Source organism: Panonychus citri, unplaced genomic scaffold (genome assembly GCF_014898815.1).
Source record: "Panonychus citri isolate SS breed McGregor unplaced genomic scaffold, ASM1489881v1 Contig00111, whole genome shotgun sequence".
In the NCBI taxonomy this organism is placed as follows: domain Eukaryota; kingdom Metazoa; phylum Arthropoda; class Arachnida; order Trombidiformes; family Tetranychidae; genus Panonychus; species Panonychus citri.
The window spans coordinates 1,041,774-1,059,127 of NW_026515516.1; the positions used below are offsets into that span (position 1 = coordinate 1,041,774).

Genomic DNA, 17,354 nt, shown 5'->3' on the forward strand with positions numbered 1-17,354 from the left:
TTTTTGATATTGAATATAATGAGAAGATGAAAAAAACTAAAATCAACTCCATGTTATTTTTATTATTATATTATTATGATTACATTTTTTTTGATTCTCTTATCCTGTTGACAATGAATACACACAACAAAAACCATTGGTACCATTGGGTTGTTGATACTGAGAAGTACAAAAAAAAACAAAGACTTTTGTTAACCCAAATACACCAGAGGCTAATAAAATTACGAGGCTTTAGCATTACCTTTTTTTTATATACATAAGATGCGGATGAATGCATCACCGATTTCATCGGCTTTTTGGGTTTTTCATCTTTGTCATCTTTTATCATCCTTTCTCATCGTCATCAACATCTTATTGTTTGTTTTCACTTTCACCATAACTCCTACTTTTTCCTTTCTTTCTCTCTCTCTCATCTTGAATGAAATAAGAGAAAGAGATGATGATTCAAACTTATTTCATGATGCAGATGGAAGAAGATAAACTTTTCTGATGGAAAGAAAAAAAATATGATCAACTGAATCTTTCGCAGTATCAATGCTTCATCCCAGAGGCTTATCTATGGATAGATTTACCTGAGAAATGGTCAACAGTATAAGAGAAAATAAAATGAAAAAAGTAACTTAAAGATGACGGTAAATTATTGACCTTCTCTCTCTCTCTCTCTCTCTCTCTCTCTCTCTCTCTCTACCTGACAGATTGAAAAAGGCCACATGAGGTGTTGCTCAAGGAATAGATGAGAGAAATTTTCTCTTCCAATTCAATATTATAACTATTTTCTTCTCATCATCTTCTTATCATCCTTTCTCCCTCTCTCTCTCTCTCTATCTTTTGCTACATTACTCTGAGGACATTTAAGCCCGATTATCGTGTCAAACTGAAAATCATCTTGATAACTTTTTCTGCATCATGATGATGATTAAGAAAAAGAAGATGATCACTATCATGATGATGGTGAATGAATGTAAACACTGAGAGAGAAAAAAAAATACTTCAATTTCATTCAAACGTTTGGATTCAGAAGGTTGATTATATTAGACAAGCGTGATAAAGACCGAGACTAAGTGAAGCTAAAGAAGGTGCTAAACTTGTCAACCTGGAGGGAGGCTCATCAGGTTTACCCTCTGATTGATTGGATTAATGTTCATCAAGGTGAAAATGATGATCACCTTCATCATCATGTAAGAAGCTGAAAAAAAGCATATGCTTGAAATTACTTTATGACAAGTTTCCTGTTGTTGTATTGGCGTTGTCATGATACTAATCATTGATTTCCAATGTGGGTCCAAGGTTGAGTATTTCAATCAAATAGAAAATGAGAAAAAAAGAATTTTTTTTCCTCTCCTAATTCAATTAGATGAATAATCAATAATTGATCAACAGTATTTACAGTTGGTTATCATTCTCATGGTGATGATTTAACTTGAGATGCGATGATGATATAAATTTGATACGAATCTTGATTGATTGTAAATGAAGAGAAAATAAAAATTACCAATCAAAGGAAAAAGTTACATGATAATGTAATCAGAATTTTAGATCTCTCTCTCTCTCTCTCTCGATTTTATTCTTTCAATTCATTGAGAAAATCATGTAATAGAAGATGAAGAAGAATGAAAAAAATAGAATTTTCTTCTTTTCCATTTCCAATTTTCCATCAAAAGAGATTACATTTCAAAGCCACCCTGTAAAAATTCAGTTACTTCAGGATTTCCGATCATCCTAATATACACTGGTGTTAATACCAAGGTGCATGATAACAAAAAGTTATCACCATTGCTTCAGGTAACAAATAGTTTTCCAATTCTGGTTATTCTTGATTTAGATTCAGGGTTACAAAGTATCATAATCTATGCAATACCTTTGGGTTTCCCTCCCCATGATTGGGTGGTGGTGGTGGTGATTACCTATAAGTGCTAATGTGTTTTTAACTATATAGATACAGGTAAATGTGATTTCTAGGGTTCCATTGAAAAAGATAATGGTGCTAATTTGATAGCTATTCAATCATGATCAATTTAATCACGCAATTAACAAACGCGTCTCTATATTATATCAATTTGATTGAGAGTTTGAATCAACTAAGGTCTTCATTTTTTTTCCTACTTTCTCTTAATTCAATTGCTTCCAGTAATTAAATCCTGCTACTAATGATGATACATTATCGATGGCTAATTGTCTCTAATGATGAGCTGGAATTAAATCAATTGACCAACCAAAGTTTTTTCATTTCCTTTTCTATTGTCCATCTATATAATAAAACTTTTCCACCGGCGGGTAATTAATGTGAAAGACAATTGATTACCCATTTTCTTATAATTGTTTAAGGTTAATCATAATGTGAAAACGATTATCAATCAATTGTTTAGGTGAGAAATTAAAAAATTATTACTAAATTATCAATCCATTTATCAGAATGAGAACAACATGAGAAGAAACAAAATATTAATAGAATCAAAGAAAAGATTAAAAGAGAGAGAGAGAGATGAAGATGATGAATAAAAGGAAAGGTAAGACAATTGACCCTCAGGCGATTGGATAATATAAGTTGCAATTAACTAACTAACTTGAGAGAAGAAGAAAAAATCAAAAAAGATTTGATTATTATCATTGAATTCCTACATCAGAGTAATATAAAAAACGATGAAACTTGTTGTTATTAACTTCAACTGTTGATGATAATGATGATGACGATGATGATATTGATGATCTTGCCTCTCTTTCTCTCTCTCTCTCTGTCTCACTCAATGTATCTTCCAACCTTTTGATACATTTCTTATCTTCACCTGGTCCTCATCATCAAGTTAATCATTAGCAAAGATATAGCAACAATTACAACTACCACACTAATCTATGTTGCATCTCATTCACTTATCTTATTGTTGTTGCTTGTCTTCAGCCTCCTCACTCATTAGTTTACCTTTAATCATCCTCATCATCATTATCATCATCCTTAGATGTACCCTCGCCTTATCTTTTATCTCTCTCCCTCCTCCTCCTCCTCTCACTGTTTCTCCCGAAGCGCCTTGTTAATCAAGTGATTGCGGTTACAAGATCATTGGTGGTCTTCATCATCAAATCAAACTGATGAGGATGAAGATGAACAGAAGTGAAGCAAAAGTAACTAACAAGAGGCTCTACACACACACACACAACTCTCCCTCCGACTCTCTCTATCTCTTTTTCTCCTCGCCTCCCAAAATCTTACATCTCTCCCTCTCTCTCTCTCTTCATCTTCTCTGTCCTTTGAATCCGAAAACCCTGATGATAATGAAGAGCATCTTCATCTTCATCATCATTATCATTCTCATTGGGAGATCAATTCTTTTTTTCTTCATCATCCCTCTTGATTCTGATTTACGATTCAAATTGTGTTTCACATAATCACTTTAGTTAAATGTAAGTTAAGTTTATTATCACACATATGAACAAAAAAAATAATCAACGTACACAAATCAAATTGAAGATGATGAAGAAAAAAAAAAGATAATCACATAGATTCAATTATATATTAATCATAATAAAACAGATTAGAAGGAATCAGATTAACATCCTTATCATCAGCATCCTCATCAATCTCAGTATCATCATCACTGTAATCAAATGCAAGGTTAAAACGTGGTGAACATGGTCTTTATCAAATTAATCTGTGACGATGAATTTGAAATGTGAAGATGAAGTTAGAGAGAGAGAGAGAGAAGAGAGACTTGAAACTTTTCATCATCATCAGTGAATGATAATGTTGCCTCCATCTTGACATTAATTTACTCTCTAGAAGATGATATTTCATCCGCATCTTTTTTTTCCTTATCTTCCTCCTCATCATCTTACCTTTTTTTTTCTTCACCTTCAGAGTTTACTTTTCTATCATTTTCTTACCTCAATTAGTTCCTAATGAGTAAAAAAAAGCTACAATTCAATTGATTGACTGATTGACTGATGGATGATGATGATGAAGATGATGAATGCTTCATTATTAAATCCATAATAATAATATAATCATTATCATTTACCTGAGAACTTGGAATTTGATATTCGATAGAAGGAAAAAAAAAGTAAAAGCGTAACAACGTTTCTTAATCTTATCTTTTTCTTTGATTCTTTTTATTTCGTTAATCATTAGGTAACCTTACAATTAACTCGTAATCACATTTACCTTAGTCTCTCTCTCTCTCTCTCTCTCTCTCTCTCTCTCTCTCTCTCTCATGGAAATTATATTTCAATCTAATTATCTTTATCTTTATCATTAATAATAAATTATAAAGAAAAAAGTTATAAGATATAAGGGAATCAGAACTGAACTAAATTTTTTTTTCTTTCTATTCAATTTCTTATGGCGATTAACTAATTAACGTTTTGATTAACAATGAATACGAATTCACAATGAATATCAACTTATCAATATGTATATCATTGGGTCACTAAGTTGTTGTTTATTATCATCATTAGTTAATTAGGGTTTGTTAATTTGATTTTTTTTTCTTCTTCATTTTCTTTTGTTAAGGTTAATTGTTGTGTTTATCATTATAATTTATCATTAATAGGTGTGTTTCTTATTATTGTTTGTATGTATCTTTACTGGTGAATCTTATTATTAGTTAACTGATTGTAGAGTTAAATTGTTTATCAGATTAGATTAACCTGAACTGGAAGGTTATCCTTAAGTTATCCCAATAGATTAATCTAATTATCTCTATGTATGTGTATGTGTGCATGACCTACAGGGAAGAAAGTTAAATCAATCGGAAGATGAAGATGATGCAAGATGATGAGGAAGATGAGAAGGAGAGACATTGGGAGATAGTAAAATAAACGGAAGGATAATCAGAGAGAGAGAGAGAGAGAGAGAGATACAAAGAGATAAGTGATTAAGTGGATTTAGAGGTAAATATTTGGCACACTTTAAGATCCTCAAGTGATTTAGTAATTAAACGATTCATCCTCATCCTCATCCTCATCTTCATCTTTTCCTTTTCCTCTTTTAACTCATCCTTCATCAGCATCTTTATCTTCATCTCTATCTCTTTCTCTGTCTCTAACTATCTTATTTATCCCATGATTATATCTTCAAGAACAACATGATGAGCAAGAAATTGAAGAAAATTCTTAAAATTTTTCTCAATCTATGGCTCATTAGTGTGTTTACATTCATGATAATGATGATAATTATCTTCATCTTCATGATGATACACAACCTAATTGGAGAGACATCATCATCTCTACCCAGTGAAAGATATAAAAGATGAACAAATGAATACAATAAGATCACTCACTCAATTCACATTCATCATCATCATCATTTTATCTTCATCTTATCTTCATCTTCTTCATCTCGTTTCTATTGAATAAATAAAAGAAAAAATAAAATAAGTGAGATAAAATTTTCAGGGAGATTCTGATTGTAATTCATGATAAAATTACTGTTGAAAGGTTAACAAAATAATAAGAAAGTAAAACGATAAAAAAAATATATAAACTATTCAGTTGTTGATTTAATGAAAAAGTTTATGGATACATGATAATCATGATGATTATCTCATCATGATGAACAATTATCATATTACATACACTAAACCTAATACACTAATTAACTACAGATTAAGAGTATAATATTTACAATAATAATAACATTAAAACTGTTATCATATTTCATCTCATCCCTGGTAATCCCTTTAATCCCTTCAACCTTAATCCTTATTAAAAAAAGATTTGAAAAAAAAACCAATCAAATTTTACTTTCACTTTTATTTATTTTTTTTGTATCCAAAAAATCAGATTGATTAACAACGTAAACAAATACTAGTTTTTAGTTAATTACTCCAAAAGTTACAACCCCAATTAACTTTCAATTAAAGTTTACATAGAAAATGCCACACCCCATTTTCCTGTTGATTATCATGATGATGATTATATATGGAAAAGTGTTGAGGAAATATTTTCATGAGAGATTATCAGAGTTTCTCTCATAATTCCTCATGAATCTTCATCAGATAAAACCATCAATTCTCAATCTTATCATCATTTATCGTTATCATATCATTTTTATTACACTTTCATCATCATCATGAAAACAACAACATCTCTCTCTCTCTCTCTCTCTCTCTCTCTCTTGTGGTTGATAGCTTCATATATCATCCAAAGAATCATCATCATCACTGTTGAAAGATAAACCAGAATGATACTGAATATCTTAGGTAATATCATGATTATCATGAAGGTGATAAACTGAAAAAGAGGGGGAAGGATGATAATGATGAAGACAAGGTAAGTAGGAATAAGGAAAAATTATGCAAAAATAATGTAAGTTATCATGGTGAAGATGAAGATGATGATGATTATGATAATACAATAATGATAAAATATGCATATGGATGATGATCATTTGAATAAGCTTCATGATAAATAATACATGATATCACATTAACAAGATTCAGTTAATTCTGATGACAATTGGTTAACCTCATTTAACCCAAAAATCATGTTTTTCCCCTTTTTTCTTGACAATTTAATGTATTATTATCATTAAACATTTTCTCATATACACTTTGATCACCCACACTTGATGATGTATTATTTTCAATGAGCATGATGAAAAAATCTCATGTGTTACCATGTAACTTGTGAAATATTATATTTATAAACTTTGAATGGATCTAATAGTGAGAGAGAGAGAGAGAGAGAGAGAGAGAGAGAGAGAGAGAGAGAGAGAGAGAGAGAGAGAGAGAGACTGAAAAAAGGGAAAATATTTCATGGAGAAATTTTTTTTACTCCCTCTCATCATGATCATCATCTCTAATGAATATTATCATGAACTCAATTCTGGTAAAATCACCATTATCTGTACAATAAACTCAGGAAGCAAAACAATTCTGAAACTATTAATTATTTCTTATCATTTTCATCTTAATTGATGATAAACTTTTTTTCATCATCATCATCATCTTCTTCTTGTGTTTTCATTGTACATTTACACATATTGATATAATGAGCTCAAGATGATGAAAATGCTTAGGAAATTGTAAATGAATGATGAAGATGAAGATGATAATGATGATGATGAATGAATAATGAATAATAACAAAGAGGTTTCATTGATGAAGTTTTAGATTTTTTTACCAAGAGAGAGAGAGAAAAATTCTTAATAATTTTTAACAAGAAGTGAAAAGTAAATGTACAATTAGATGAATATAATGATGATGAGGATGAGGATGAAGATGAATAAGATGATGAGGATGCTTTCGGCTCTTTGTTAAGGACATTATGATAATCACACTATCAGACAATGAATATGAGCTTTTTTCTGTACTCATCGGTTTAAAGCTCATCAATCAATGTGACAATAAGTGAACATCACTTTGTCTTCCTGATCATCTTCATCATTTTTCTGTTCATCATCATCATCATCATCTTTCTCTCACGTTCCTTTTGATGGGGATGAAAATGATGATGGACGTGACTTTGTTGCTGAACAATATGAATGAATATACACAGAGAATCCATTATAATATAAATGTCGCTGTACCAGAACTTTTTTTGCTCCATGTATGTATATTATATCATTACGTTCATCAATGTCATCATCCTCATCCTCATCATCATCATTATTGATATTGTTATATAAGCTTCATCTTATTGTGTTGTCTTTACATTAACTAACAATTTCCATGATGATGGAAATGATGAAGTTACATGATGATTGAGCTGAATGAATTGATGATGATGGGACACAATCTAGTATCCGATGTGTATACTACATGGAAATAGTTTTTTTCCTCATGAAATCAGGGGAAGTGGAGGCAAAAAGTATATTATTATTATTATTCTGATTCTGATTCTGATTCCATGTTAATGAAAAGTAATCATAATAATAATAACAATGGAGATTCAGGAGTAACAGTTCCAATGGAGGATAAATGGGTGAGTTCACTTTTCCGTAATGAAATGTTATCTATTATTACAGCCCAATCATGTTGATTGCATGGTGGAAGTTTTTTTTATATCCTCATTCTCAGAGTATCGCCAAGGAATCAGAGTTTTTTTATCAACTGAACTTCAATGAATCATTTTGGAATTTTTCTCTTTATTCTTTGCTCTTTTTTTTGGAATTTTTTTTCTTCATCTTCTTCTTCTTTACCATTGGAATCTTTTTTTTATCTTCTTTCCATCATCTTGATACATTGAATACTTTCCAACCCACCATCAGAATAATCATCACCGCCTCTCATGAAAATGATTACAATCTGAATCAATATTCATTGTGAACTCTTCATGTACTCTTCCAGTGATTTACTTGATTAGATGACACAAACTGATTAACCATTTAATTAGGATTAATAGTATTTCAACTGAGCAAGGGAGAGATGAAACAAATCAAAGGGTGAAGATGAAGATATTATCATCATCATCATCATCATCATTAACTCCACCTATTGGGATAAAACTTGGATAACGATTGATGAACAGTTACCATGGAAACTTTTAGGAATCTTGAGAGTTTCAATGAGATTAATTTGCGAGAATACAAATATTATTCAGTTCATTCATTTCATGGTAATTAAAGATTCAAATGAAACTAAATTAATCTTGAACAATTTTAATTTCTTTCTCTTCTTCAACAATTAAACTAATGATAATATGATAATAATAAACTCTGCTGGCACTTGTAGCATCAATTTGAACAAAATCATCATAGATATTACAATCAAAGTGCCAAGAATATGTTATAACAATTAACATTTATTTTTGCTGATCATTTACTAATTCTAATCAAATATTTAATTATCAACAATTCTGAAAGGTTGAAAATTAATCAATTCCATTTAAAATAACACCAGGAAATTGATAATTTATTATTATTGATTAGTCACTGTTATTAAGATAATATATAAATTACTACAAACAATCAGTTGAAATAATTGAAATTGATGCGGATAAATATTCATCAACAATTGTCAATTAAATATTAGCTACAACAATCAGGCCAAATAGTTGCGGGTGGGGAAACAATTTAACAATCACAGTTGATTGTCAAGTTGATTAGCAGTATATTTATATTCATTTATTTGAATGGGAAGATTAAAATTCATTAGTGAATCATTGAAAATTCACCCATTGATTAACTTGACTTTTCCAATACGAATCTTAATAATCCTGTTAATCCCTTTTCACACTCAGCTAATTTGTTATGGTCAACAATTGTTGACCATTAGTTAGTATTTCTTTAAAAGTATCCACCAAACAATAGTATAACTATTACTATTATTAAATCGTAGTTTATCTTAGAATATAAATTCAAATACCCTCAGGCTTTTTAATCTATTATCACCATAATCTATTCTGAGAGGAGTTGAACAACTCAAAGTAAGGAAAACTTTTCATATCAAATCAAGTCTCAAGTTTCATCTCAATGATTTACATCTGAAGGATAAACTTCAATTAGAACAATTAATTCACTCAACAACAATTAAGATGATTTTAAATTTACGATTATTATTATTATTGTTACACTCGTGGTTCCAATAGGATTAGATTAAAGGATTCTAAGAAAATGTTAATCCCCTTATTCCTGTCAAAAGTAATATCATAATATTTAACTAATAGTAGTTTGTACTGATCGTATTATTATTTAGCTTAATTGTTGTTTCTCGATTGTCGATTAATTTTTCACAGACTAAAATATTACAATCAAAGTCTGACAAAATACTGACCATCAATATAATGACCCATTCTAAGATTGGTTAATCCATGAAAATGGTTTAATCTGGTGAATATAATGATTATCACAATAGAGACATCGAATGTATATCAAAAAAAAGTGAGATAAGTTTTAAAATAAACACAAAATCCATTGAAAAGGATGGATACACTTAAGATTATGATGATGACAAGAAAGGAAAAAGTTTCAAAAGGTAAACGTTAATGTCCAGTATCAAGAAATTGGTCATTTCCATTGAAAAAAAAGAGGAAAAAGTTTTGTTGATCCATTTTCAAAGCGGATTATCCTCTCGAATATAAATATCTCCATCATATCTTGAAGATATCTTAATAATTCACAAAGGGAGAGAGAGAAAGTAAGAGAGATGAAATAATATCACCAGAAGAAGAAAAAATCTCAAGTATCACAAGTTATTAATACTCTTGATTGGTAACAAAATCCTCATCAAGTGTCAACCATTTTCACAATTCAATCCGATGACCAGTTCAATTTACCTGAGCATCTGTTAGATATTAGTTTCTTACCTTTCATCCAAATATTAGGATAAATGCTAAAGAAAATGGATTATCAATAATATCTCATAATCGTTTCCGTGTCCTTCAATATGTATAATATATGATTCAATACAATTTGAAATCTAAAGATGAAAAGTGAATCAAATTTTTATTGATAACCATTGAAATATGATGAGGATGATGATGATAATGATGATGGAAAATGATTTTCTATTACAAGAATGACAAAATTGCATGTTAGAAGATTTTTTTTTTGTATATTCTCTTTCAATTGAAATTCATATTCATATTCATATTCATATTGCAATTGAAACTTATTGTGTGTGTATGTTTCACCTTATTCAGGGTATTTTCATTACATGAAATAATATCATAATAATGATTAAGAATCGGGATGAAGAAGAAGAAAAAAACTTTTCTTTTCATCTTTTTTTGCATTGATTACTTTCTTATGGATTCCTTTTAAGATGTTGATATATTATTACCTTTGTCTCTCTCTCTCTCTCTCTCAAACATACTCTCTCATTTGCCTTATTATTCAATGTATCATCTATGGATATTATTGTTGATACATAACAAAAGGAAGGGTATTCATTGTGAAGGTATTCTTGGTTCGTGTTTGTATCAATATATGTGAGTGTGTGTGTGTGTCTATGCAATTGGATTCATTTGATTTGAAATTTTTGTTTGACTGAACGTGAAGATGAGGATAATCATCATCATCATGGATTAGCTGAATGCTTTTCGTGGCTTTTGTTATATATATTATTGTACCTTTTGTGTTTGATGAGGATAAAATAGTATTGATGATAAGGGATAATAATGATGATGATTAAAAGTGAAATGATAAAGTTGATCTGACAAAGAAAAAAAAAGTTAATATTAGATTTGTTCATCTATTTGGAGTTAAATTGTTATCTATTATTTTCTCAATCTTGAGACTGAAAAATAACATCAACCTTAGACTACTGACCATCAAGATGAAAGGGATAAATGTCAGAAACAGTCCAATGGTCAAGTGATGAGGTTTTCCGATTCAATTTGTAAATCATTCCAATCAATGTTCATCTTCATCGGCAACACTACTATTCAACTATTAACTTTTCATGCTCACTCTTATCATCTCTCGTCATCATCATCTTCATAATGTGAACACTAAAAAGCAAATAATCAAGTGTATTGGTAAGTCAGTCATCTGGATAGTTTAATGTTTGTCTTGGCTTATTGTCTCTCCCACAAGGAAGAGGTGGAGATGAGGATGAGGATGAAGATGAATCCTTAATCAAAGTAATATCTTCTTAGGGATATCCTCTTGAAGTACTTGCATCAACAAGATGATGAGAGATGATTCTGATGTTAAAAAAAAAGATGAATTTGTTGACAAAGATGATAATCATTGAATAAATAGCCTCAGTGTCTTTGGTAGATTCAGTCTCTTGAGTTTGAATGGAAAAAGTTTGCATCCACTCATCATCATCATCTTCATCTTCGTCTTCTAGATATATATTAATATAACTTTTTCCATTGTTAATATTCAGTAAATTTGTATGTAGATATATCAATATCTTCATCCTTGCGAAGGGAGTAAATTGGTAGTGTGTTTGTGAAGAGGTATAGATGACAAAATTGACCTGAAGGAAAGTGAATCAACATTAGAGTGATGACAAAATGATGAACAAAAGATGACAGGGTGAGTATCTTAGAGAGAGAGAGAGAGAGAGAGAGAGAGAGAGAATCATCAATTTCTCTCTCATCAATATTTTCTAACCTTTATGAAGAAAAACTTGAAGAGAAACTTTTACTTTCTCATCTTTGAGATATCTCATCCTGCTCCCGGAAGCAAAAAGTTGACATGAAATTGACAGAATCATATCAACAACAGCAACAATAACAACAACCAAAGGGGAAAAATATTGAGTGTGTATGGGTGTATGCATGAGAGAGAGAGAGAGAGAGAGAGAGAGAGAGTCAGTGAGATCTCTTGTATTAATGAAATAATATCAACTCTCAATGTTACCTCAATGTTAACTTTGATTTCCTGTAATGTTAACAGTATAATAGCTTCAAGTCTCTCTCTCACTTGGTCATTTACTTGTTTGTATTGTCATTGAAGATGATGTCAAGTTAGACCCATGGTCATTCAGTTAATCATCATTTTCATCAATACAACCCAATCTTTCATCAAGGAGCAAATATCCATCACTTTTTTTCACTTGTTATTAAACAAGAAACAAAAACTTAACCTTAACTGTGTAACTGACCTTTTGTTTGATCTCTTGCTGGACATTGTAATTGATTGAATTGATCAACTTATGCCTGGAAAACTAATTGCAAACTTAATTCTTGGTCAGTTGTTTACACAAATGCAAAGTGAGGATGTGGGTGAGTGTGAGTGTGCCTATGGGTAGATGAACAGCCTTCATGTATATTATAACAAGTGACCCCAATTACTTTGACCATTTGTATTTGATTGCTTATCAACTGTTAATATAATCAAAATCCTCCAACATCATGTTCAGGTTATCAAAATAAATTGTTGCCGATTTTCAGATATTTATTTATTTACTGTAAAACCCTCATGATAATCAAGGTAGGATTTAAGATAATCTATTACAATGTGTGTGTATGTGATATATGACCATGAGATTATTTATCTGATCCATGTTATCATGAAGAAGCAAAGTTATCACAATGTGAATGTTAAAAATTGATTCCAATTCTCATGAGTATGAATCAGCTTCATTTTCACCATGAAACTTTGCCTGTTAACTTTGTTCACTATATCAAATCCCTTGTGAAATTTGTTAACTGTTCAGATCTTTTGATAAACTCAATCATTATCAACTTTTTAAACTTGACTGATCATTGAAAAAGTTTCAAGTTAATATAATTCACATGGGGAAATTATTGATTTTCATATTTATCGCTATTTGAGTGGATAAAATCTCTGATATTTCTAGAAATTAATGATGAAAACAAGATGAATCTCTGTTTCTGATCAAGTTATTTACGAAGTCGATATTCAGATGGCTTGAGGCTATCGGTGAATAAAATTTTCTCCATTGAAAAGTTCAAAAACAAATCTCAAGTTCGAACAGTACAATTAATTAACAATTACTGATTCTTTTCAAAAAGCTTCAAGTTAATTCAGTAAATTGTCGAGATAAGAGTCACCATCTAGCGGAAGGAAAGAAAAGTGTAAAAATTCAGGAATTTTATTTATTTGAGAAATCAATGAACATTCATGGAGACAAAATCGACATCGGAATTGATTAAAACTCAATCGAAGTCAAAATCGATACAACTAACAAATTTCGATTTGTCTGAACCAAAAGATTTCCGAAGCTTTTGTTTGTACTTTTTTCAACTGAATTGATACAACGAGTTCTCATGAACTTCTGGTTTACTCAATTCTCATGAAAAATATTACCGTTTTGGGAAAATTTTTGCTATTTATCTTTGAGATTAATAGATGGTAGCATCTTATTGTGAACATACTGATTGTATCAACGATCGAACCTCGAGTTTGAGCAGCAAAGTTCAAGTGTGAGAGGTGAGATATTGATGATGATGAGAGAGAAAAAAATCAGATTCAAGTTCAGACACATGATAAACTCACTGAGTAACTTTCATTTCCTCATTTGATCATCATCATCATCATTTCTCTTCCTCAATTCCACTTACGTTTCATCATCATCTCTCAACAACTACTACTATTAATTTATATAAGTGTCCACAGAAAAAGGTGACAATGTTAATCGCGATCGGATAAAATATAACCAACAGAGTTAAAATTGTCTACAATTAACAAGAAATTCAACTTTAAATATCTTCTTCACCATTAACTCTGAAAATGTGCCAAAGTTTTTATCGAATTAGATCAATTTTAATTATTCTTCTCATTGAATTTAATAAGTTTACTATTGGTAATCTGACAATTAATCAGCTCAACGAGTCAACATTATCCATTCATCCCTGGTTACCCATAGGTAACTTTACAGGTATCATAATTAACGACAATAGTGCTAATCAAAGTTACTACAATTACAATTATGTTTACAATGTAACATCCGATCAACAATCAACTTCATCGGATAAAATTAGTGATGAAATTGATACTGGTGATGGTGAAATTGAAACAATATATCAAAAGATTGGAAATAATTTCAGTGATAAAGTGAATGAGGTTAAGATTAACACTAATCTGGATGAATCTTCATTATCATTTCCTGATGATTCACCCACCAAGGAGGAAGATTATGCTGGAGGTAATTATGGTAATGAAGATGATATTCTTGGATCTGAAGGTGGAAATGGTAACTTTGCATCTCAGGAAGATGAGGAAGGATTAACATGATTCAATTTCCTTTTTATCGGTGATAATTTTCATCTCTTTCTCTCTCTCAATGTCACTCTGTCTTTTTCTTCAATCATTATAAAGTTGTAAATCTTAAAGAAAAAGAGATGAATCGAAAAGAACAAAAAGAAAATTGGAATTTTGGATACTCATTTACTCCACTTTTCCATGTGTATTTTCACATAGAAATTCTGAACAACAAAGGATTACAAGAGTTCCAATGGATTAACATTTGATTATTCATCATGAACAGTTTATAAATATTATCAATCTAATGGCTAATTGGACATTTGAAATAATAGTTGAGAAACTTTTACAATGTATCGAAATAAATTCGATTCCAAGAATCTTGATAAATGAATTTAAATTGTAAAATGTTGATTATTTGAATAAAATAGAAATTCCCATGAAATTATTCTGAATATTTGTGAAAATCTCTGAAGATTAGAAGAGAATAAATTGTTCAAAGAGAGAAAGAATTACAAATTTTTCTCCATTTAGAGAATAATTTTTTGTTTCTGTTTTCTCTTTTTCTCCATAGATTATTATTATTCTGTAGCATTTGAGAGTTATTACTACTATCGAATTGTATCTCTACGGAATTGAATAGAGAGAAGATAGAAAACTAATTTTCAGGAAAATTCTATGAAATTATCTGAGCAATTTGTCTTTCTCCCTGCAAGTGATGAAGGTACATTAATTGAAATGGAAGAGAAAAGAAAAATAAAGATGATGATATAAACTAAACCTCTCTGTCAATTGTAGTGTAAATGACATTTATTATTGAAGAGAAAATTTTTCCATTGGTTTTGTTACGATTCCCATTCCCTACTCATCACCATGAGATAATATTATTACTGAATAATGAACAATGTCACTAAATTGTTGTGCTTAATTTACCTTGGAATTTTTTTTCTGTTACTTCATCACAAAATTGCCCATTGTTATTTCAAAATGATGATAATGATGATGATGATAACTACAATGTAATAATTTTATATTATTCAATTACGAGTAAGCAATTTGTGGATGATGATGATGATGGAGGATGAGTGATGATAATGAGTGTAAATGAACAAGGAAATGAAAAGGTTATAATGATTTGTCAGTAGTCGATGGTGGGTGGTAGATGATGATGAGGGTATTTGGAAGATGAGGATGAAAGAAATAAAAGAGAAAATCATCTTAGACAATTCTCATTAATTCATTTGAATGACATGTGAGTTGTGGAGTTGATTAGATTGCTTTATTATCATCAGAGAGAGAGAGAGAGAGATTTTCTTCTCGAAGGTTAAATTACTGTTATCATCTTCGCGATGATGATAATGATCATCTTCATCATTATCTTTCCAGAACTTGAACCATGAAATCAAATTTAGAGTCAATTCCTTTTGTTTCTGGTTCCACGCCTTGGATTTCAAATTGAATTCTGATTCCTTTATCTTCATCATCATCATGGATACTGAGAAAGATTTTACTGCTTGACCATTGGGAAAAAAAGTTCTTCATGAAACTGAACAGTAAATTCAGTCGACTATCAATTTGTGTGTATGTGCGTATTTGTTTGCATCATGGTAACTTGTTCAATCTAAATCATTTATCCTGGATCTGGATTTATCTCTCGTTGTGTTCAATAGGATGAGGATGCTTTTTTCTTGAAAGTAACCATGGTTACATCGAAAGTGGAAAGATTGAGATAAACAATGATAACAATGCTAGAGAATACAACAACAATCAAAGAATCATTTGTTAAGAATCATTGAATTTGTTCAGGAAAATGAATCAGAAAAGGAAGATGAGAAAAAAATAACAGAAACTAAATAAGGAAAATGTTTCAATGGGAAGATAATGTTTCGTTAACATTATCATCATTATCCGTTGGATTATCATTCTTGTCATCATGTATTTTCATTTGCTTAAATGTACATCATGGTGAAATAATCGATACAGAATTTGCGGAATCCAGAATGAAGAAGAAAAAAAATCACAAGAAAAAAATTAGTCTCTAAACAGAATCGCTATTACATATGATGAAGATCATCATCAGAATCTTTATCTTCATTTTCATGATCATTATCAAAAGAAACAGGGAGATATTCATGAAAGAAAAGGGGAAAAGTTCTGAGTTTTTTTATCCTTTTTCTTATTTCTCATTTATTCATCACTTATTTACTTTTCTTCTTTCATGATAATTCTTGTGCTAATACCTCATGATACTTTCTCATAAGTATTATCATTATTATCATTTGAATGAGAATTTTAATAAAAATGTTTTCTCTTTTTCTTTATCTTTCTCTGAACAAAAGATTCTTAATATAAATGATAAGTTTGTTCATTAGTCTCACTTAAACTGTTCGGTAATCGATAATATTTTTTTTCTCTTTCATATTCATCTTTTATCTTCCTAATCATCTGTTCAATAGTATAAATTATGATCATGGAGAAAAAGAGAGAACAAAAAAGTTCTGACAAAAATCCTCAGAATTTCATGTTAATCGATTGAAACAAGAGATAATATTTCATCCCAAATTCGAGGAAAAAAATCGACTTCATCCTCTGTTCTCTATTTTCACTTCTAAATGAATATCGTTGATAGTGAAAATTCTGATAATGATATTTACTATTCTGAGAGAATTCTCATCATCATATTTACTTTTATCATCGTAAGATAATAGAGAGAGAGAAACGATGAGAAAATAAATTCCTTTTTTCTAACTTTTTCGTACTAAACCATCATCATGGTTACGAAAAGATGAAACTTTATTTTGTT

At 30.1% G+C, this 17,354-nt stretch overlaps 2 protein-coding genes across 2 annotated transcripts in view; one reads left to right on the plus strand and one right to left on the minus strand.

Annotated features, from left to right (window-relative positions):
* Positions 1–626: 626 nt before the first annotated feature.
* The window catches only part of LOC128389823 (uncharacterized), a 196,440-nt gene continuing 179,712 nt past the window's right edge, over positions 627–17,354 (minus strand). The window contains exon 3 of the mRNA XM_053349456.1: positions 627–650. The gene's annotated coding sequence lies outside the window, so the exon portion shown is untranslated. The remainder of the gene's footprint in view (positions 651–17,354) is intronic.
* On the plus strand, positions 13,605–14,996 carry LOC128389819 (uncharacterized). Its single transcript, XM_053349452.1, has one exon. The coding sequence runs from the start codon at positions 14,081–14,083 to the stop codon at positions 14,582–14,584; it is 504 nt and encodes a 167-aa protein (XP_053205427.1). The 5' UTR covers positions 13,605–14,080; the 3' UTR covers positions 14,585–14,996.